General features: G+C 43.1%; 1 protein-coding gene across 2 annotated transcripts in view; it reads left to right on the top strand.

Annotated features, from left to right (window-relative positions):
- The first annotated feature begins 823 nt into the window (after window positions 1-823).
- Window positions 824-23,864, top strand: part of TMEM178B (transmembrane protein 178B) — a 414,662-nt gene continuing 391,621 nt past the window's right edge. For both annotated transcript variants that reach the window (XR_011463945.1, XM_005901070.2), the window contains exon 1: window positions 824-1,426. Coding sequence is in view for 1 of the 2 variants with exons in the window: in XM_005901070.2 (XP_005901132.1) it covers window positions 1,045-1,426 (382 nt within the window). In the remaining variant the exon portion in view is untranslated. The remainder of the gene's footprint in view (window positions 1,427-23,864) is intronic.

Below are 23,864 nucleotides of genomic sequence, written 5' to 3'. Positions count from 1 at the left end.
CGGGCCGGGCGCCGCGATCGCGCGACCTGTCCATGGTGTTGAAGGCGCCGTGCGTCGAGCCCCGCGCGTCCCGCGCTGTGCGCCCAGCCGGGTGCACCCTCCTCAGCGCAGCCAGCCTTTCGAGCCCGCGGGCTGCCTCCCAGTCGCCCCTAAGCCCCGACCAAGGCTCGTCCGGTAACGCCGTCTGGGTGACCGCACTGTCGGCCCGAGGGGCCGCCTGAATGGCGAAGCAAGAGGCAGACGACCCGGGAGCTCGCGGGGAAAGGTCGGCCGAGACCGTGCACCGACTGGGAGCCCGCCTCTGAACGCTCCGCGCTGGCCAGAAGGAGCAAAGGACCTGCTGGTGACCAGAGGACAGAGAATTTTTTTTTTTATTTTTTTGGTAAAAGACCCGATCCAGAGAAGAAGAATATTTCTTCTCTTGCAGACCAGGAAGGGTAGAGTCGCTGAGAGAGAGACCCAGGCGGGACTCAGGGCAGCCTACCCTGGCATCTGGAGGTTTCCTGCGCTGGCCGGCCGCATCGTGGTGATTCAATTTATCCCGTCGCCTACCATCTCCTCCTGATAGACCCCCTCTCCCAAGAAAGCCAAGCGACTGGGTCCCGCCACTCTGCACAAAGAAAGCCCAGGAGTCCCACCGCAGCGGAGGGCACTTGGTGTTTAGTTTCCGGCCCGAGGGCAGTGTCGCCCGAAACCCGGCTGAGTGCTGCGGACGCGGCGGGTTCTGAGCAGCAGCTTCTTGCGGGGCAGGGAGGGGGCGGGAGGCGGTCTGGCCGGGCGCGCCGCCGCCCGAGGCTGCGCCTGCTCGGGAGGACGCCCAGGCGATCGCCGGAGCTTCTCCCGATCAGAACTTTTTACGCTGCCCGCCCCCATCCCCTGCAGTCCCTGGGCTGCTCACCAGCAGGCAGGGGCCGAGGGGCGCCGCTGCGGAGTCCCCTTGCCGTCCCCTCCTCGGCTCGGCCGCCCGCAGCTTTGTTCCGGGCGCGCGGAGGGAAGGCGAGGCTGCGGCGGATCATGCCCAAGGTGTAGCCGCGAAGCGGAGGCATGGCTGCCGGAAGGTTACTGCTCTACACGGGCCTCTCGCTAGCGCTCTGCGCCCTCGGCATGCTGGCCGTGGCCATATGCTCGGACCACTGGTACGAGACGGACGCCAGGAAGCACCGGGACAGGTGCAAGGCCTTCAACACTCGCCGGATCGACCCCGGCTTCATTTACAACAACAACAACAACTTGCCACTCCGGGCCAGCCGCTCGCGCCTGGACCGCTGGGAGGGCAAGCTCCTCCGGGCCCGGAATCGCCGGCAACTCTTCGCCATGAGCCCCGCCGACGAGTGCAGCCGGCAGTACAACTCCACCAACATGGGCCTCTGGAGGAAGTGCCACCGACAAGGCTTCGACCCTGAGATCGCGGCCTTGATTCGGAAAGGTAAGCGCTTAGAGGCGAGGCGAGGCGTGGCGCGGCGCTGCGGAGAGCCGCGCGCCTCTAGGCCCGGCTGCCCTCTCCTGCCTTCGCCCGGCCGCAGCCTCTCAGATCTCTTGGTATCAGGAGGTCAGGTTATCCAGGCTCGGCTGAGCCTTGAAGTGGCCACATCTTGCCTCCCAACAGCTCGTAATGAGGCTTACCTCTCCCTACTTAGCCTCTGGTCTTGCGTTTGTCTGATGGGATTCCGATAGAATGTCATGGTCCAGGGGTTTTAACCCAGGAAGATGCTTCAGTAGTCTCTGAAAAGGAAGGGAATCTGTAATCTTGTGCGGTTAACAGAGGAATGAAACACTTTAAGAGTGTTACGTCGGGGTAGACAGGCTCTTAGTTTTAATCTTTGGTTTACGTGTTGAACTGATTCATCAAAGGCAACTGGGGAAACATCTCACAGGGAAGGCCTTATTCATGCCAGAAATGTTGAAGTGCTATACTCTGCCCGGCATAATGCGGGCACTAGTCATAGAAACATCAATAAATCACAGCCCCGGCCCTATTTCAGCCCAAAGCCTGTTGACTTGTAGCAGCACACCACAATTCTTGATCTGTCTTTTTGAGTGGTTGATAAAAATGTCTCCTGCACATTGAATATTAGCAGGATCTAATAAGCACACGAAAGTAGGTGTTTTTTTTTTTTTTCTTTTTTCCCCTTTAACACCAGAGGGGGTACTTAAGAGAGAAAAAAAATACTATTTTCAGAAGATTTGTAGAAAAAATATCCAGAGTATATGAAGGCAGAAAACAAACTGCATTTGCTAATGATAAAAATTTACTTGATACTTTAATATGATCACAAAAATTTTTTAAAGTCTGCTCATCTGATGCAGTTTGTAGATCTTGCATGATTTATACTTTGGGGAGCATCCTGTTCCATTAGCTCACTGAAATATTGTTTGGATGTATAGTAATATTGCTTTGAAGAAGGGAATGTGCGTGCTGGAATATGCATTAATGATAGCTGCACCCTGGAAGTTGTGGTGCTGTTTCATGAGTTCCTCCCACCCCCTGCATTTTCTTCACCTGTTAAATGGTAATACCAAGGTGAAAACAATGTTGTTGTCTGAAAAGTCTTTGTGGCTACCATATGAGGTAGTTTTTCCTAATGTTAATAATGACAGTGCAGGGTTGCTGCTATTTTAAAATCTTGTTTGTGAAAACTAATGTTCTTTGATTTGTTAAAATGTTGAAGTGGATCAGAAAAAAACTATTAATTTGAAAAAAAAAAGTCAGTTGTTTAAGAAAGACAAACAGTGGGTATAGTTTGGGTGGCCACTCAGATTTAGGTGGGTAGGTTCAGAAAGAGAATCCATCTTAGTATTTGTTCTGCATCTTCTGTAGAAAGGACTAGGGATTTTAGATGATTTTGTTAAGAATGTGTTACTATTACAAACATCACATCTGCTTCATGGTTAGACTCTTAGTAAAGTAGGGTGACCCGCTTGGAGCTCTACAACTTTGTCAAACTGTACAGGATATAAGAGATTTGCAGAAGAGAGCATCTTGGGTTTGGGAAAAAAGAGGAAGCAAAATAGATTTTGACAATGGTTGACTCTGTAACAGTTTTCAAATTTTCAGATTCAGGAAAATGTTACTTTATGTGTCATTTTCTGCTTTCATTAAAATTGGAATGATAGGAAGTTAGCGGAAACGTGAGGAAGGATTCATGTTAATAACGACTAATAAACACTGGTAGGACTTGCTGAAGGACATTCTTGAATTTTCTTTCTTGAACATCTTGTGGAACAAGGCTGGTATCCTTCTGCCTGATATTGGTTAACCCCACTAAGAAAAAGGGGGCTGGAATTCATGACTTCTGGTAGCTCCATTGAGAGCTTTGATTCCATGTTACTCTGCTTGGCAGTCGGACTAGAAAGGTTGACTTGGTCTGTGCACCAGAGGGATTGGTTACCATAGTGACATGTTCTTCCGGTGAAGCTGGAAACAGCGACAGGGAAAGGGATAGGGGAAGAATGTACAACATTTTGACTTTGTATGGACTGATTTTTGAATGGAAGCAACAGAAAATGGACAGGGCACAGCAGGGGGATTGAATACACTGATTCCTCGAGTTGGCAGGGCATTGTATGTCACTTGAACTAATGGAAACACTGTTTCCCATCACCCAGAATACAGCAATCACTGTCAGCAGCAAGCTCCTGCTTAACCATGGCCATTTCTATCCATTTGACATCCTTGTTAGGTATTATTGAGATAGATAGCATGCCAGACTTACAAATCTTGAAAGACTTAAGGTCACTATCTTCATTTTTAATCTCAAAACATAATCTTTGAAAGCCAGATCTGCTTTTTCTCAGCAGGGATGGACACACTGTGGAAATAAGTGCGTCTTATGTTAGGAGAATTCACAAGCAATTCTAATGTGCAGATTTTAGCAGGAAGTTAAAAAAAAAAGTTTATATCTTTTGTTTAAATTTAAGACATCGTAGAGAAAGATATTTACCTCACGGTGTATATTAGCAGTCTCAAAACCTATCTTAGACCTTTGGTTTTTTGGGAAGCATCTTAGATTAAAATTCTGGAGATATGTGTTGGGCAGGGGAAAAGGGAAATCAGGAAAAAGACTATGTAAAATCTGTCAATATTATGTGAAAATTAGAGATTTATCCTAGAGTCCTAAAGAACTCAATCATTTATTAAGTCAGTGTTCATTACATTAGAAAATGCTGTTTGTGCATTTTACAATAATACCACATAATTAATAAGGAAAAAAAATCAAATCTATATCTGATTTGAAGACAAAGTCCTTTGGATTCATATGCTTTCTGAAATCCGTTTCTTGCCCTGCTGACATGACTGTGCCCACAGGAAGACGTTTCTGATCACTGTGTATTTATTTGTTTGTCTTATTGAACCATAAGTTCCTGGAGGGCTGGAAAGATAATCATTTGTAAAATACATCCACTCGATGCTTGGTACTTGGGAAATAACTCATACAAATTAGGTTCCCAGAAATGTATCCATCAAAAGCTTATTCTAATTGCTGGAACACTGTGTGGGAATCCAAATAAAGGATTAGTCAGAAAATTGTGATAGGAAAAAGAACCAGTGTGACTCTCAGGGCAGTTTAATATTGCAACAGAGGCTTCATAATTTAACAAGGGAGATTTCTTGAGCAAAAGCTTTGCTAAGGAGTAAGAGCAACAGAATACAGTTTTGGATAACACATGTCAACGAATAGATACATATCACCCACAATCGTTATTTTTCACGTTAGACAAGATTTTAATTTTTTCCTTCTTGAGGGTAGGATTTGAGTAGAGGATGTGGCAAAGATCACTTATCCTTGAATTCCCATCTGTGTCTATAATCAGGTCCTCTCGTCTTCTTTCATTTCAATTTCATCTGTGTCTTCCTGGTAAGTCACTGTGAGCACTGGGGACAGATAAATGGCAGGATCAGTTTCTGAAATCCTAGAGACTTCCAGACTGTTAGAAGGAGCAAACACAGGTAGGAGTTTGTTCCAGGGAAGATTCAGATTCTTTGGTTAGTACTGAAATGTTATGTTGATACGGCTTGAAATCTGTAGACCTTCAACTGACATGCTAAGAACTTCCTTATTATTTGAAAATAAGCCTTATAGGAGAACTTGACCTAAATAATTATGGAGTGGTAGTCAGTGTTCTAAAGTTTGTGTTAATAAAACCTTGTACATATTCACAGATTAATAATGGACTCAGCGAATATTTACTGCACAGGTATTAGCGAATGGGCCCCTATCACTGGAACAAAGACAGACTGGTCCTTAGAATTCCCATTGTTCTGTTAGTATCACATAGAGTAAGTGATGAGTCTGGGATAACAAAACTGACAGAAACAGATGCAGAGAAACCCAGAGAAGGTGACGCTTCATTGTGTTAGCAGTGGGATGAGGTCAGAAGGGAGGGAGTTGGGGAGAGTTGCCCTGAGGAAATGAAATTTGAACAAGATCTTCAGGAAGTTTGGAGGCGGCTGGGGAGGAAGGGCATTTCAGGCAAAGAGGCCAGCACAGGCCCAGCCTTGGAGGTGTGACCCTTCCGTTTGGCCTTGTGAGTGTTGATTTATGGGGCGAGGGAGAGGAGCAGACCAGGAGCTGGAGAGCAGGCGAGGACTGCATTAAGGAGCTTGTGAACTGAGATCCCCTGTAGCAGTGCTGCCTATAGGGTGGCCACCAGCCACATGTGTCTGTTTAAACTGAAAATAATCATACTTAAATACATTTAAAAAGCACTCCCTTGGTCACATTACAGATGCTCAACAGCCATATGTGGCTAATGGCCATCATTTCAGATAGTAATAGTATTTCAGTTCAGTTCGATTCAGTTGCTCAGTTGTGTCCGACTTTGCGACCCCATGGACTTCAGCATGCCAGGCCTCCCTTGTCCATCATCAGCTCCCAGAGTTTACTCAAACTCATGTCCATTGAGTCGGTGATGCCATCCAACCATCTCATCCTCTGTCGTCCCCTTCTCCCGCCTTCAATCTTTCCCAGCATCAGGGTCTTTTCAAATGAGTCAGCTCTTTGCATCAGGTGGCCAAAATATTGGAGTTTCAGCTTCAACATCAGTCCTTCCAATGAATATTCAGGACTGATGTCCTTTAGGATGGAGTGGTTGGATCTCCTTGCAGTCCAAGGGACTCTCAGGAGTCTTCTCCAACACCATAGTTCAAAAGCATCAATTCTTCGGCACTCAGCCAAAGTAATACTATTACTATTTATTAATAGTATTACTTTTGATTAATAGTGATCAAACTTGATGGCCAGGTACTCTTCTAAGTTTTACGTTTATTAGCTAACTTATTCTTCATGATACTGCGCTGAAGTGGGTATTTTTATTATTTATCTCTATTCTACAGTTGAGGAAACTGACACACAAAGCTCCATTAACTTGTCACATTCTCATGATAAGAAAATGAAGGTGTCAGGCTTTGAGTTCTGGCTCTGGGTTTGGAGACTTATACACCCCACTCTACTGTTGCCATAGAGTGTGTTGGGGGGTGCGGTGGGTAGAGAAGAGGCTGGTGTATTGATTCCCCAAATTAAAAAAAAAAATAGGTTATTTTGCTGTTTACCTGAAACTGACACAACTTTGTAAATCAACCATTCTTCAATAAAAATAAACTTGCTCTTTCAAAGATACAAAAAACCAGGAAGTAATTTAGAGTTCACAAAGGTGAGACCTGCTGGAAGTCTTCAGCTTAGCACTGAGAGGAAGGTCATTTCAAAGCAAAACATTCACCTGGCCCTGAGACCTGCCAACAGAATTTCATCCACCTTTGTGCTGTAATTTTTTATTTCTTTTTCTTTTTTTTCACTGTGGTAGATGCTGAGATTATAGAAATGAATGACATATGCATTCATTCCACAAATATTTGAGGGTCTAGAGACTGGGCATTGTGGAGAAGCTTATATTCCAGGTGGGGTGGGCAGTGGAGAGAGACAATAAATAAATACAGATGAAATAAAAATAACATCTAACGAGCTAATCAGTGTATAATATAACATGCAGTAGTGAATTCTATGAAATGTCTTCGCCCTTGATAAGCAGAAAGGGGAAGATGAAATAATAAGCCCAAAGAATAAATAGTTCTATTAGTTTTGGTTTCATAATATCTGGAGGCTTTACCTGCTCACAGGCACATACATACAAAACCCATGATATCTGTATAGGGTGTGCATCTCCGTGCATGTATGTTACATGTGTGTTGGGGGAGAACAAAGTCATCATGTGGTTCTTGTCCTCAGGGAGCTTATACTCCAGCTCATGGTTTCCCAAGTTCATTGTCATGTATGAGTGGATCAGGCTCTTTTGCAGGAGGTCACATCTGTTTCAACTGGATCAGGAATCATCTGGTCAGGGAACTCAGGGGTGAGCTCTCTTATTGGGCCAATGAAGTCAAGAGCCTTATTTCTGTTGCAGAGGTCAGTTTATTTATTCTTTTACTGTAGGGTTGGTAAGGATCAATTAGAGGATCGATTCTATATTCCACTTTGGATTGTCAGTTAAAAATATTTCCTCCCTCTTTGCTATTAGTAGGTAATCCTAGGCCTTCAGGCAGAATCCTAAACACACTCTAGATTAGACTCTTCATACACACACACACACACACCCCCACACACACACGTATACGTCTAGACATTGGATAGTAGAGTCACAAGTGTTCATTCAGATGCAGATACTTTTATAACTCCTTACCCCCAAAAATACACACAGAGAGAAGGCTGTGCATGAGTTGGTGGATGAGTGGACAGCACGTTTATTCTAACTGACTGGATGTCTGCTGCTTTTGAGACAATGTATCCAGTCAGTCAGTCAGTTCAGTTGCTCAGTTGTGTCCAACTCTTTGAGACCCTGTAGACTGCAGCATGCCAGGCTTCCCTGTCCATCACCAACTCTGGGAGCTTGCTCAAACTCCTGTCAGTCGAGTCTGTGATGCCATCCCACCATCTCATCCCCTGTCGTCCCCTTCTCCTCCCGCCCTCAATCGATCCCAGCATCAGGATCTTTTCTAATGAGTCAGTTCTTCACATCAGGTGGTCAAAGTATTGGAGCTTCAGCATCAGTCCTTCCAATGAATATTCAGGACTAATTTCTTTTAGGTTAGGATTGACTGGTTTCATCTCCTTGTAGTCCAAGGACTCTCAAGAGTTTTGTCCAACACTACAGTTCAAAAGCATCAATTCTTTGGCGTTCAGTTTTCTTTATAGTCCAACTCTCATATCCATACATGACTACTGGAAAAACCATAGCTTTGACTATATGGATCTTTGTCAGCAAAGTAATGTGTCTGCTTTTTAATATGTTGTCTAGGTTGGTCATAGCTTTTCTTCCAAGAAGCAAGCATCTTTTAATTTCATGGCTGCAGTCACTATCTGCAGTGATTTTGGAGCCCAAGAAAATAAAGTATGTCACTGTTTCCACTGTTTCCCCATCAATTTGCCAGGAAGTAATGGGACAGGATGCCATGATCTTCATATACATTCTTTTAAAGGACGTTGTTTCCTCATGTATAAAAGAGTGGGTTTGGATTGTATGAATGTCAAACCCTTTCACATTTGATGAGAAAGTAAAATGTAGGTGACAAAGGGTGAATAATGGGGAAATGGTTGAGAGAAGGTAAAAGAGAGGTAAAAGAAAGCAGGGTGAGGCAGGGGAAAGAAAGAGCAAATTGAGAGAGATGGAGATGTTGCAGAAAGGATCATGGCAGGGTGCTAGTTTGTAAAAGGAAGAGGTGGAAAACGAAGCAGCTCATTTTGTTCCAATCTAGGACTGTGTAATAAAAACTCACCATCTCTCTTTCTGATGATTTAAAATGCTATGTTGCAGATTGAGGTTAAAAAATCTAAAAACTTGATGGAGAAAGGTCGTGTTGGTTGCATGACAATATGGATGTACTTAATGTACTAAAAGTACAGAACTGTTTTCTTTTTTTATTATTAATTTTTATGGAAGTATAGGGAGAAGGCAATGGCACCCCACTCCAGTACTCTTGCCTGGAAAATCCCATGGACGGAGTAGCCTGGTGGGGCCGCAGTTCATGGGATCACTAAGAGCGACTTCCCTTTCACTTTTCACTTTCATGCATTGGAGAAGGAAATGGCAACCCACTCCAGTGTTCTTGCCTGAAGAATCCCAGGGACGGGGGAGCCTGGTGGGCTGCCGTCTATGGGGTCGCACAGAGTTGGACACGACTGAAGCGACTTAGCAGCAGCAGCAGCAGCATTGAAGTATAGTTGCTTTACAATGTTGTATCAGTTTCAGCTGTACAGCAAAGCTATATCTACAGACATATCCCCTCTTTTGGATTTCCTTCCCGTTGAGGTCACCACAGAGCACTGAGTTGAGTTTCCTGTGCTGTACAGTAGGTTTTCATTAGTTATCTGTTTTATAGATAGTATCAGTCATGTGTATATGTCAATCCCAATCTCCCAGTTCACCCCACTCTTCATTTCCCCCTTGGTGTCCATACTTTGCAGAACTGTATTCTTAAAAGTGCTTAATATGATTGATTTTATGTTTCATATCAGTTCAGTCACTCAGTCGTGTCTGACTCATTGGGACCCCATCGTCTGCAGCTTGCTGGGCTTCCCTGTCCATCACTAACTCTGTTTTACCACAATTAAAATAAAGAAATTAATTAAAAGAATTAAGAAACGTAATAGAGAAAGGAACTGGATTCCTGGTGTGTAGAATACTTCATAACTGAGGATCTTCATTTATTCCACACATTTTTTGAGCACCCACTATGTGTCAGGCACTGACTCAGGTATGTTTTGGACATAAAAGTTAATGAAACAGGCAAAATATCTGCCCTCATAGGCCTTCCAATGAAATGCCTTCGAGGATTGTACCTTTTTGCTAAACAAAACTTTTCAAGAATACCAGTATATAAAACAAGTAAAAATAATGAATATGTTCCTTGGGTCATTTAAAAACCATTGTATGGTAAAGAACACTTCTCTGTGTTTATTCTAAAAATGCCTTTTGAGTTCCAGCTATTTCAGGCACATTACTTGGGGCTGGAGGATCCTGAGTGAGACAGGTATTAATAGCTCCTGTCCTCAAAGAGAAAACAGGCAGTATGCAGAAGACTGACAAAAACCCTAAGTTTAGTTCTTTTTAAAAAAATATTTTAATTTTATTGGGGTATAGTTGATTTACAGTGTTGTGTTAGTTTCAAGTGTACATCAAAGTGATTCAGTTATACGTATTGTTGTTTAGTCACTAAGTTGTGTCCGACTCTTTATGACTGCATGGACTGTAGGCCCCCAGGCTCCTCTATCCATGAGATTTTCTAGTCAAGAATACTGGAGTGGGTTGCCATTTCCTCTTCCAGGGGATCTTCCCAATCCAGGGATGGTACCTGTGTTTCCTGCATTGGCAGGCAGATTCTTTACCACTGACCCACCAGGGAAGTCCCACATATAAATATGTATTCGTCCAGTCAAGGCTGTGGTTTTTCTAGTGGTCATGTATGGATGTGAGAGTTGGACTATAAAGAAAGCTGAGTGCCGAAGAATTGATGCTTTTGAACTGTGGTGTTGGAGAAGACTCTTTAGAGTCCCTTTGACTGCAGGAAGATCCAACCAGTCCATCCTAAAGGACATCAGTCCTGAATATTCATTGGAAGTTCTGATGTTGAAGCTGAAACTCCAATACTTTGGCCACCTGATGTGAAGAGCTGACTCATTTGAAAAGTCCCTGAGGCTGGGAAAGATTGAAGGCTGGAGAAGAAGGGGATGACAGAGGATGAGATGGTTGGATGGCATCACCGACTCAATGGACATGAGTTTGAGTAAACTCCAGGAGTTGATGATGGACAGGGAGGCCTGGCATGCTGTGGTCCATGGGGTCACAAAGAGTTGTACATGACTGAGCAACTGAACTGAACTGAACTAATATATGTGCATACACATATATTTATTCTTTCTTAGATTCTTTTCCTCTCATCCTTTCTCATGTTGGTTATTACAGAATATTGGATAGAGTTCCCTGTTCTATACGTCGCTCATCTGTCTTATGCGTAACGGTGTGCATGTTTTCATCTCAAGCTCTGATTTATCCCCCTCCTCCATGTTTTCTCTTTGGTAACCATAAGTTTGTTTTTGCTGTCAGTGAGTCTGCTTCTGTTTTGTAAATAAGTTCATTTGTAACTTTTTGAAAAAAAAATTAGATTCCACTCCGGGAGTTAGTGATGGACAGGGAGGCCTGGCGTGCTGCGATTCATGGGGTCGCAAAGAGTCAGACACGACTGAGCGACTGAACTAACTAACTAATGAGTAATATTATATGATATCGGTCTTTGACTTCTCTTTGTATGATAATCTCTAGGTCCATTCATGTTGCTGCAAATGGCATTATTTCATTTTTTATGACTGAATAATATTCCATCATATATATGTACCATGGCTTCTTTATCCATTCCTCCGTCATTGGACATTTAGGTTGCTTCCATGTCTTGGCTATTGTAAATAGTGCTGCAGTGGACATTGGGATACATGTATCCTTTCAGATTATGGTTTTGTACAGATATGTGCCCAGGAGTGGGATTACTGGATCATATGGTAACTCTATTTTAAGTTTGTAAAGGGACCTTCATACTGTTTTCCATACCATTTACATCCCACCAACAGTGTAGGAGGAGTCCCTTTGCTCCACACCCTCTCCAGCATTTGTTTGTAGATTTTTTTTTTTTTGATGATGGCTATTCTGACCAGTGTGAGGTGGTAACCTCATTGTAGTTGTGATTAGCATTTCTCCGATTATTAGTGATGTTGAGCATCTTTTCATGTGCTTTTTGGCCATCTGTGTGTCTTCTTTGGAGAAATGTCTGTTTAGATCTTCTTCCCATTTTTGGATTGGGTGTTTGTTCTTTTGATATAGAGCTGGATGGGCTGTTTGTATGTTTTGGAGATCCAGGTTTGGTTCTTTGAGAGATTTATGTGCTGAGGTCCTGAGTGATTCTTGAGTTCTGGAGCGATTAGGGGAAGATTTGCCAAAAAGCGGACAGTTGGTCCTAAGATGTACTTAGGTTATCTGTGGGTTGATAAAATGAAGTCTGAGCCTCAGTGAAAAGTGATTAATTAATAATGATAAGGTAATACTTGTCGAGTCTGCGTTCCACCCACATTTGTCCCCCAGACACCTAGTTCTTCTCCCAAAAAGCAGCTATTGCTCTCAGATTTTAAGAAATCTTATCAGAGATACTCTGTTCAGCAATATTTTAAAATACCAGCAAGTATAAATATGTCAGGCAACACACAGGTGATTTAAGGATGAAAAAAGTTTATTTTTCGTAAATCTGTATACACAGAGATGATGTTTAAAGGCCCATTCTAGGAGTCACTAGGAATCTTCTACAGGTGATGTTTATTCTGAGCGGAGGTTGCTGTTGGCATTCAGAGAAGTTTGACAGATTTGCTGCTTTTATGGGGGACTGCAGTATCTGAATTATTTCAATTGATTTTTTTGGCGTCCAAGTATTTTGCCAAGAAAAGGCAATTTACTTTATATTAGGTCATCTTCATAAATTTATATCATTTCCTGCGTTTGAAAAAGCCCTGCTGTTCTATATTCTGAAGCTCTCTCTGTTGGACACTTTATTTGCTCTAGAGCAATCTCTCATTCAGATTTGCCCTCCATTTCTCTTCATATTTGTAATAGCAGTTCTATCTAGGCAGACACAACTCTTATTCCCCAAGGCTCCGGGGTGTTTTGTTAGAGCTAGATGGGGTAGGCTTATCTTTACCTTAAAGAAGCTCCGGGCTCCTGTGCTGCTGTATGCTAATTAATGCCTTTCGAGGCTGAGGACGTACCTGCCCTGTCTCCTGACACTTCTGCCCCAGGCTGTACACACTCATGAGTCCATGGAACACACCCAGGAGTCGCCACGGCAGCACTGTCTTATCATAATAAAATAAATAAGTCAACAAAAAGGAAAAACTTTGTGTTCATTATTAATAGGGACATGGATAATAGGTATGGTTTGTTCATATGATGGAAACTACCACTGTATATTTAAAAGACATCTACTAGACCTACGTGTTTCCAAGTGGAGAAAGATGAAATTGGAGTGAAAGGATCAGGGTGCAGAATGAAATGATGTCATTTATATGAAACTCAAAAACAGATCAGATAACATGAGATATGGTTTATTTGTTTTTATACAAATATGCATGTGACTGATAAACCCAAAATGAAGGATGACGTTTATCTTTCTCAGGACAAGGAAGGAAATGGAATTGGGATGGAGCTTTCAAATCATCTGTGATATTAATATTTTATTTCTTAAAACAACAACAACAAACAGATCTGAGGCAAATGGGACACACGTATGCATGCACACTGAAGCTATTTGAAAGATTGTTGCTGTTCTGATCAAAAAAAGTTGACATTTTATTCAGACTCTACTGTTCAGTGTTCAGGAGGCAGGTTCTTTAAAGAAAATTCTTGGAAAACTTTGAGTCAGTCTGTGACTGACTTTTGTAAGTAGTAACAAAGAGGAGAATCAGGTAACCCTTAAAACAGTTTGTGCTGAGAGTTGCTCCTGGGGAAGGGTTTAGAAAGGATAAACCTTTCTAAAGGTTTTCCCCCCTTCTGATGTGGTGTAAGAAGAGGAAGCCAAGGCTTTAAAATGGCTTATTTCTGAGATAGAGACGAATGTGCACATCAATTCTTGCTTTGCAGGTTTCCTGTAGCTTGTGGAGAAAAACCCAGCGCTCTAAGGGCCAGAAAGGTAAACCAAAGCCCTCCCTCCAATGAACTTAATCAGACACTGAAGATTAGTAGCTAAGGCATGGAGACAGAGAGAGCACAGCCCACCATAGACTGAGCACGAGCCCCTGGGAAGCCCTGTGGACCCTACGGGAGGACCTCAGGTGAACTAGGAAAGAAAAAGCTGAGCACTGGTAGGAAGGAGTCAGAATTATATTCTTAGAATTGTGCGGGTGACTTCAGCCAGGAGCAATGGTATGTTCCCACGCCATACGAGCTCCAGCTGGAACGGGACAGGCCCGTCAGAATTACAGCAGGGGTCCCATTTTCACCTGATAATGCTTTTCAAGCACCAGATCCAGACCTGAAGTTACTAGGGGTCATGAAAGTCCTAGGGGATTTCAGGGGCATTGGAGCAGAATAACTTTCATGCTCATATTTCAGTAACCACAGGGCTGAAGAGATGCCCATGTGACGTTCTGGGCAGGCCTGCATCTTCAGGTCCCATGTGGATGAGCTGCTTTATTCATTGTGCTCTGCAAGGATGCTCTTCCTGCCCTTCCTGAGATGAGTGACTTTGGGAAGGGCTGGCCTCTGTGTCTTCAACCTCTTCCCCTCACTTCCTCCTTCAGGAATGTGTTAACACAAAACAGAAGTTCATCTTGCTCAGCCCTTGTTCTTTCCAGGTGTGGCCTCTCTTCTCGCCTGGCTTTCTTGTCTTCTTCACCTTCAGTGCACTTTGAGGCCCTAGCCCCGGGGTTTCCCCCCCAGCTCCCATGCTGGGGTCACTCCTCTCCTTCTCTTTGAAAACGTCACCTTCTCTGGCTTTGGGGGCACTGTCCTCTCCTGGTCTGTTTCTGTCTTGTTTCTTACCTCCTCTCCAGCACTAGCTCTTCTTTCTCAGCCCATGTGAGTGTTCTCCAGGGTACCACTTCTTTTTCTTTCCCCCCACTGTCCCCTTGAGCCATCTCACGTCCATGACCGATTTTGGCCTTGATGTTCACAACCTATTGCACTGGGAATCTCTCAGTCAGACCCTCCACGCAAACACCTCACCTGTTAGATATCTCTGCTTGAGGTTCCATAGGTCCCAAAGAACCTGTTTTCGTTTTCTCCCAGTCATTGCTCTTTCATTTTCCTCCATCTCGGGAAATGACCTCACTGCCTCCCTACTTGCCCAAACCAGGAACTTGGGAGTCATCCTTAGAGATCTCTTCGTTCTTGCCCTACTCATCGGAGCAGTGAAGTCACTTTTCCTCCTGATACTTTGCTGCTCATCTCCCCACACTATTCCGATACTGCTGCCGTGGTGAGGTCCACAGCACCTGTGTTCTTGTGGCCTTCTCTGTTTGGTTTTCCTGTTCTCTAATCTCATCTCCTGTCAATGCTTTCCATTCAGAGTGATTTTTCTTACATGTAAATCTAATCATGTTATCACTCTGCTCAAAATTCTTCAGTGGCTCCTCCCAGCCCGTCGATCACGAGAGGTCCACGATAAGGTCGTCTTGGCGTGTGAGGACTCACAGGTCTGGCAACATTCCCCACCCCCTAGCCCGCAATCTGCCCATCTCATCCTTTTGCCTGCTTCTCTCCAGCTTGCTCTCCTCCAGCTCTGATGAAGGACTCCTGGTCCCCAAACAGGCTGAACTGTTTGATACTTGAGAGCCTTTGATAATGAAGCTTCTTCCTTTGCCTAGAAGCCTCTGTCCCTGCTTATACCCACCCCCAACTCAGTCTGGCCTGCACCTGCTTATCGTTCAGGGATCAGCCACGGGCCCCTCCTCCTAGTCTTGCTTGGGTTCCATCACCTCTGTCTCCCAGGGAGAATTGCCTTCTTCCTCCTTAGCCCTCTGTCACACGACAGACATCTTCCTAGCACCAGTGACATTTTGTTTCCCCATATGTTTCCCTCCTTTTTAAGACTATTTTTAAACTACTTATTATTCATCTTTTTATCTGCAGTGTTTTGCATAATGCATGGTCCATAATAGGTATTTAATACATAGTTATTGGGTGAATGAAGGTTTATTTCCATTAATGCAGTCAATCTGGAAGTCTTATTTAACAAAGAGCCATAATTTCACTGGACTAGGGAAACTCACTACTAAAGGAAACCTGCTGTGAGTTGCTTTGTAATGCATACGATAAACTTTGATTTATTTCTTTTGTTAAGGTTTGTATTTTCTTAAAGCGCCCATATCTCTGATTCACATGAGGAGAATTTCAAGTGGGGATTGTTCCACGTATCCTGGACTGGACCTCTTCATTATGATCTTGCCCACTTTCTCTTCTCGGCATGCTTTTCTTAGTCTGGTCCTCACCACCACCTGCCCCTTCCCCCTGCCTGCAGCATATTGGATAAAGAGAAGGCTAGGTCCATTTCATTTTTTTTCTTTTAAAAAATATGTATTTATTTGGCTGCATGGGATCTTCATTACAGAATACAGGGTCTAGTTCCCTGACCAGGGACTGAACCCAGGCCCTCTGAATTGGGAGCGTGGAGTCTTAGCCACTGGACCACCAGGCAAGTCCCATATCTCCATTTCTTGTCCCCATCGTGGATTACCTCTGGGTCTGGCATATGTGACTATTCCCTCAAGTTTCTCAGTGTTTATCACCAGGCTTGTCTTCAGGCTGTCTTGTCAAAACTTCCCTCTCCACTGTTTACTAAGGGCAGCTTCCTCAAATCTCTTCTCGGAGAGTTTGGTCAGAAAACGGCCAGAAGATAGAGACTGTGTCTTTGTGAATGCCTCTCTGGTTCATACCTTAGTTCACTTTTCATGACTTCCAGCTGGCGTGGGTCAGTGATGCTGGGTAAACAGGGTCAGTATCTAATTCCAAGTCTCTGGTGCACCTGGCCCCATTGTGGTTGGTGAGCAACATTGCTCATAGAAAGCATGCATCCTCTACAGAACAGTTTGGGGACGGAAAGACATCACGGCCAACCAACCCATCTTTGCTTGTGAAGACCACCGCGTCCCAGCTCGACAATGGATGAGAGACACGTTTACTCTCCACGTCACTGGGAAGTGGATTCTCTTCCCAAACAGCAGTGACTGTTGTTCAGGCTGGTCATCTCACAGGGAAGGTTTAGAGAACTTCTCCTTTAGCTATGCGGTCTACTAAGGGCAGACCATTGCTGTCATTTGGATAGTAGAATAAATCTTTTGTTTTTCAGCAGACAAATATACATCTGGCTACATTGCTTGGCTCTCTAACTAAGCTGAATAAATGATTCTTATCAAGGAAACATTTTCTATGACCACTGTATCTCCTGGAGTTATATTGGTTAAGTCTATGCTGAGTTTAAACTAGAAAAATGATTTCCAGGACCCTCTGCATAAAGCACCATAGACCAAAATTCAGATTGTACATTCAGTAGTAACCATTGGGTAGGCATCCCAACTAAACACTGAACTTGAGTTTTGAAGAGTTAGATTAATTGTAAAAACTGATTATAAAAAGTATAAGTGATCTATGCAGCAATGCGAGTCTTATAAAATGGAGGGTCGCCCTTACCCTAGCAAATCGTCTCTTGTCATAAACACTTATTTTAAAACCTGTAGGAATCCAGAGGTTTATTTCAAACTGGAAGGTGGCATCTCATCTTTTGGGGTCAGCAGAGTTGTTACCATTTCAGAAAAGGACGTTTATCTCCTGTGCTGGCAGCATGCCGGTATCAGCTTTTATTACACATATCCGCAGTGGTGTGGTGGCTGGCTGGGCGCTTGCAGATCAATAAAAGCTGCTAAAAAGGGGGATGCATCAGAGACCATAATGGCTCCTTCACAGAAGATAGATCGTCTCCAGCTAGTGAAGTGCACTCAGGAGCAACAGCAACATCCCTGTGCTGAGCTTCTCATTATTTAGAAGAGAGAAACGGACTTTCTCAAGGTGATGAGTCCTATGATGCAGACCTTAACATGCTAAACATACCCTCCAAGAGAGTTTCTGTTCCAAACAGATTCAGTTTGTTTAAGCAGAAGAATTCCTAGGTGGCAAAATACAGAATTGATTCTCTTGGCCTCAAACATGACTTGATTGTAGTTATTCTGCAGCTTGGTTGTCCTGTTAATTTTTAAAAGTCCTCTTATGACTTGAACACTGATTTCTAAGAGACTCAGGTGGGATTGGGTACAGCATCTGTGACGTGTTGGGAAGATTAGGGACCCTAAACACAAAGTGATATGAGTGGGGTTTGAGAGCAGTGGAAACTTCCAGAAGATGGTACAGAGTTCCTTGGATAAAGTTCTTGACTTGAAGGCTGTGGACACATGGAGTCAAGGTTTTGTTTGAGCTGAGTGTACTTATGTGCAGGTGGGTCCCTAGGGTATGATGTCAGAGAGGATGGTGACTTTTTCTAGGGTGTGTGTTCTACTCTGTGGTTCTCCTTCCTGATGCCATGAATAAATTACACAAATTATATATTCACTTATTCAACACATATTTGGTGAATACTTACATGTCAGGGTTTGTATTAGGAGCTTAGGGTACAGTGTGCTTAGTCGCCCAGTTGTGTCTGACTCTTTGTGATCCCATGGGCTGTAGCCCACCAGGCTCCTCTGTCCGTGGGGATTCTCCAGGCAAGGATACTAGAGTGCGTTGCCATACCCTCCTCCAGGGAATCTTCCCAACTGAACCCAGATCTCCCACATTGCTGGCGGATTCTTTACTGTCTGAGCCCCCAGGGAAGCCCTAGGGTACTGTAGTGAACCAAATAGGGCGCCAGCCCTGATGTGGGAGGAACAGCTAGCATGCTGGAGAAATTACAATGTTGGAAGAATGGCTGGGGTTGGGGGAAGGGATGAAGGCGGGCACTGTCGAGGATCCAATGTCAGCGAAGAACCACCTCCTGTAGGATTTGAAGACATAGGATGGCATGAGATGGGAAGTCTCTGAGAAGAGGATTGGTGTAATTAGACTAGACTTATGGTTTAAAAGGATCACTTGGGTTGCAAAGTTAATAACAGATTACAGTGGGGGTGCATATGGAATCAGGGAGCTAGCCCACATAGAGGGTGGCTGGAACTAGAGCAATGGGAGAAGAGATTGGGTTCTGGATATATTTAGAATGAGAAACTATCAGCATTGGCTCATGGATCAAATGCAACCTGTGAGAAAAAGAGAAGTCAAAGATGGCATCAACGTTTTTTGCCTGAGTAGCTGGTAGTGTGGCGTGCGTGCATGCTAGGTTGCTTCAGTCGTGTCCTACTCTTTGTGACCCCATGGACTGTGACCCCACCAGGCTCCTCTGTCCGTGGGATTCTCCAGGCACGAATACTGGAGTGGGTTGCTGTGCCTTCCTCCAGAGGATCTTCCCAACCCAGGGATTGAACCTGCATGTCTATGTCTCCTGCATTGGCAATGGATTCTTTACAACTAGTGCCACTTGGGAAGCATGGAGTTGCCATTAAATATGATGGCCAGGACGAGGAAGATCTTGGTTTGGGAATCCATTCTTTTGGACATGATAATGTTTGAGATACCTTTTGAATGTTCAAGTGGAAATGTTTATGGCTAATTGGACATATGGGCCTGGGTTCAGGGGAGAAATCTCACTTGGGATGTAAATTTAGGAGTCATCAGCTAGCTTATGGTATTTTTAAAGTCATGAGACTGAATGAGATCACCTAGAGAGTGAGTGTAAATAGAGAAGAGAGGAGGTCTAAGGATTGAATCCTGGGGCTTTATAAACCTCAGGGAGATGAGGAGGAGTTGGCCAAAGACACCAAGAAGGAACAGCTAGTGTAGTGAGAGAAAAATGAGGACAGTGTGGCATTCTGGAAGCCAGATAAAGGACGTGGTTTAAGGAGGAGGAGGAAGTGATCAACGGTTTGCAAGGCTGCCCGTGAGTCCAGTGAGATGAGGCTGAGACTTGAACTTTGGCTTTCACAACACAGAAGTTAATTGATTCCGGTGGTAGATTCAAGAGTGAATGAGAAGAGGGGAGGAATTGAAGACAGTGAGTTTAGACAACTTTTAAAAGAGTTTTCCATGTAAAAGTAAGGCGAGAAAAGGTAGCTGGACTGTGAAATTTAGACTAAAACTTTTTTTTTAATTCGAGAAATACTAGCATAATTGTAGGCTGATGGGGACTCAGTAGATAGGGACAAAACTGATGGTACAGGGAAAAAAGAAGGAAGAACTGCTGGAGCAATTGCTGGAGAAGGTTGAGGCAGAAAGGAAGGTGGAGAAAAGAATGGAAGGAAGGGATGGAGCCCAGGAAGAAACACATGTTTTAGGGGAGTAAGTAAAAATCTGAGATGATCATTTATTTATTCCTTTTTTTGTTAAAGTATAGTCGATTTATAATATTGTGTTAGTTTTAGGTATATGGCAAAGTGATCATATATACATATATATACATATGTATATTCCTTTTAAAAATTCTTTTCCATTATAGCTTGTTATAAGATATTGAATATAATTCCATAGGGAATTGCATATAGTATAATATAATATATTACACAGTCAATCCTTGCTGTTTTTCTGTTGCGTATATAGTACCGTGCATCGTTAATCCCCTGTGGCAGATTTATTCCTCTCCCCCTGCCCCTTTCCCCTTTGGTAAGCATAAGTTTGTTTTCTGTGTCTGTGAGTCTGTTTCTGTCTTGCAAATAAGTTCATTTGTACTATTGTTTAGATTTCACATATCAGTGATATGTGGTGCTAGTGGTAAAGAACCAGCCTGCTAAAGCAGGAGGCGGAAAAGACATGGGTTTGATCCCTGGATTGGTAAAATCCCCTGGAGGAGGGCATGGTAATGCACTCCAGTATTCTTGCCTGGAGAATCCCATGGACAAAGGAGCCTGGTGGGCTATAGTCCATAGGGTCACACGGAGTCAGACACAACTGAAGTGACTTAGCACACACATGTAAGTGATATCATGTAGTATTTGTCCTTGTCTGACTTACTTCACTTAGTAGGATAATCTCTAGGTCCATCCATGTTGCTGCAAATGGCATTATTTCATTCTTTTTTATCGCTGAATAATATTCCATTGTTTATGCGTACCATATCTTCTTTATCTGTCATCTGGTAATGCACGCTTAGGTTGCTTCCTTGTCTTAACTATACTAAATAGTGCTGCTATGAACATTGGGCTGCATGTAACTTTTTGAATAAGACGTTTTGTCTTTTCTGGATGTATGCTTCGGAGTGGGATTTCTGGATTATATGGTAACTCTATTTTTAGTTTTTTAAAGGGAAACTCCACACTGTTCTCATGGTGGCTCCACCAATTTACATCCTCAACAACAGTGTATGAGGATTCCCTTTTCTATACTCTCTCCAGCATTTATTATTTGTAGGCTTTTTGATGATGACCATTTTGATCAGTGTGAGGTGATACCTCCGTTGTAGTTTTAATGTTCATTTCTCTAATAATTAATGATGTTGAGTATCTTTTCATGTGCCTGTTGCCCGTCTGTATGTCTTCTTTGGAGAACTGCCTATTTGGATTTTCTGCCCATTTTTTTGATTGGATTTTTTTTGTTATTGAGTTATATGAACTATCTGTATATTTTGGAAATTAAGCTTTTGTGGGTTGCATCATTTGCAAATATTTTTTTTTCCAGTCTATAGGCTGTTTTTTTGTTTTATGGTTTCCTTTGCTGTGCAAAAGCTTATAAGTTTGATTAGGTCTTATTTGTTTAGTTTTGATTTTATTTCTTTTGCCTTGGGAGACTGACCTAAGAAAACACTGGTACAATTTATGTCAGAGAAGGTTTTGCCTCTGTTCTCTTCTAAGAGTTTCATGATGTCAGGTCTTATGTTTAAGTCTTCAAGCCATTTTGAGTTTATTTTTGTGTCTGGGTGTGAGAGAGTGTTCTGACTTCACTGATTTACATGCATCTGTGAGACTATCTTTCTTGATGCAAGTTATCTATCTTCTTGCTCACACTACTTGCGAGATAATTTGAGCCAAGAGCTTTAAGCTTCTTAGAAGAGAGTTTCTATAGCATGTTGGCATCTTGTTGGCATTGAGCATTTAATGGAAGTTTTCTCTGAAGAAAGCAGGATTGGAGAGTGGACTACACTCTGGTAATGCATGTTGGTTTTGCTTTTTGCTTTATAAAAAGGAACTGGTCAGGGTAGCCTGTTTTAGGCATCAGCTGGTTGGTGATTGGTTTGGACCCTCTGAGACATATTGCACTTAGGTGTTCATTGAAATGTGTTGTGTTGTGTCTTGAAGTATGGTATTCTGAAAAGTTCAAAAGGTTTCAGTTTTAAAAGCTGGCACAACCCATTCTGGAACCTCTTCTACTAGCTGCTGTAGTGATCTTTAACGAACAGTTTCTGCAGTATTTTCACTTAATAGCATCACTTTAATTAGGATCTTAGGGTGCTTTGGTGCTGATGACATTCAAGTCATTTTTGAGATAAAGCTGCTTTATTTTCAGGCTGAATAGACACATTCTTGCCTTGTCATGCTAAAAATGCTGCACTATGTCTGCATTTCAGAGCCACTGATTAAATGAGTGAAGACCTATGGTGGTGTGGAATTAGTCTTCTTTGTCTATTATATTGTAAGTTTCTCTGGAAAACAAAGCCCAAGAACGTCTGGGAACCTCTCAGCTACAAATATTTTCTATGATTACTGTAGGAATTTAAGTCACAAAATCTTCCTTTCTTGGGGGAAAAAGAACACATCAAATTATATGTCTGCATGTTTTTTGAGAAGATATGAATATATTGAGCTTCCCAGGTGGCGCTAGTGGTAAAGAACTTGCCTGCCCAAAGCAGGAGACGTAATAGACATGGGTTAAATCCCTGGGTCAGGAAGACCCCCTGGAGGAGGGTGTGGCAACCCCCTCCAGTATTCTTCCTGGAGAATCCCCATGGACCTAGGAACCTGGAGGGCTACAGTCCATGGGGTCACAAACAGTCGGACAGGACTGAAGCGACTTAGCATAAAAACACACATGGATATCATTAGTCTCTTTGATTTCTTCTTTGGAGATTGTAAAGACTCAAAAATCTAAGAAAAACTGTAAAAGTTCTAGAAACAAAGAGTAACAGGTGCAAGTTAGGGGAGCAGGTGGTGTATAATTTCACCTTTGCCTCCTACTCAGAAGGAGAGGGGAAATCAGGTCCCAATTTGGAAACCATGTGAGAAATGTCATTCATTGCTACCTAAAATTGCACGTAACTTTTGGTTTTTTCTTTACCCTTCTGGCTTGTGGCTGGGAGCATGTTTGATTCCATCTGGAAGCAAGTAGGTTCTGAATTTCCACAAAATGTCTTTCAGGGTGTATGCCATGACCGATTTTATTTTTTCAAGCTCTTAGAAATTTCTAAGCGTATCACATTTTTCTATTTGGTTATTGCCACTTTCTGTCACAACTATCACAGTGATAGGTTTATTCAAAGGATGCTCTCCTCCCTAATCGTCTGTCACTTACTTTTCCTCTCTCTTTCAGTAGCTGCTTATTCTCTCATATATACCTTTCATCAGGACTTTTGTTTTTTACTAAACCGTCACCAATATGTAGGGCATGTGATTATTTTCATCATTTTGCATATGAGGCACTGGACACAAAAAGGTTTATCACCTGTTGCCTGACTAGTAAACAGTGAGAGCATACCTGGACTATTGCTTTTTTCCATATTCATTCAACCTCTACACTCCAGGATACTGCCTCGTAGTGCTGGGTTGAACTGGGGATGTGCCTGTGTATTCTCCTGCTTTGTTCTCCTTCATCACGGCATCCATCAGAGAGACCAGGTGTGTGAAGGGAGGTGCAAGTGCCGATGGTAGCTCTAGGCAACCAAACCATATCTCTCCACTTACCTTGACAGCCTCAGACTTGGTATCTAGAGCTGAAGAAACTCAGAACTACATTCTATACAACATGATTAGCCTCTTGGCAAGATTCTTGCTCTGGCTCTTTATGACGGACATTTCCCCAGACTTGAGGGGAGAGTAGTTTTCCAGTTTAAATATTTTGTTACGCTACACTTTCAGTTGTACTGTAGGTCAAATGGTTGCCCATCCAACATAAAGTGACTGTTTATCAGATTTATCTCTTTCCTTGTGGGTGCACAGCCAGACTGTTCCCCTCCCACCAGATCGCTGCAGCTGGGTGTGGCCATTTGACTGAGTTCTGGCCAATGGTATATGGATGTAAGTGATAAATTTCACCTCTATGTCTGTGCTGAGAAATCCTCC

The sequence above is a fragment of the Bos mutus genome, chromosome 4 (assembly GCF_027580195.1).
Source record: "Bos mutus isolate GX-2022 chromosome 4, NWIPB_WYAK_1.1, whole genome shotgun sequence".
NCBI classification, from domain to species: Eukaryota; Metazoa; Chordata; class Mammalia; order Artiodactyla; family Bovidae; genus Bos; species Bos mutus.
This window is presented reverse-complemented; position numbering and strand designations above follow the sequence as displayed.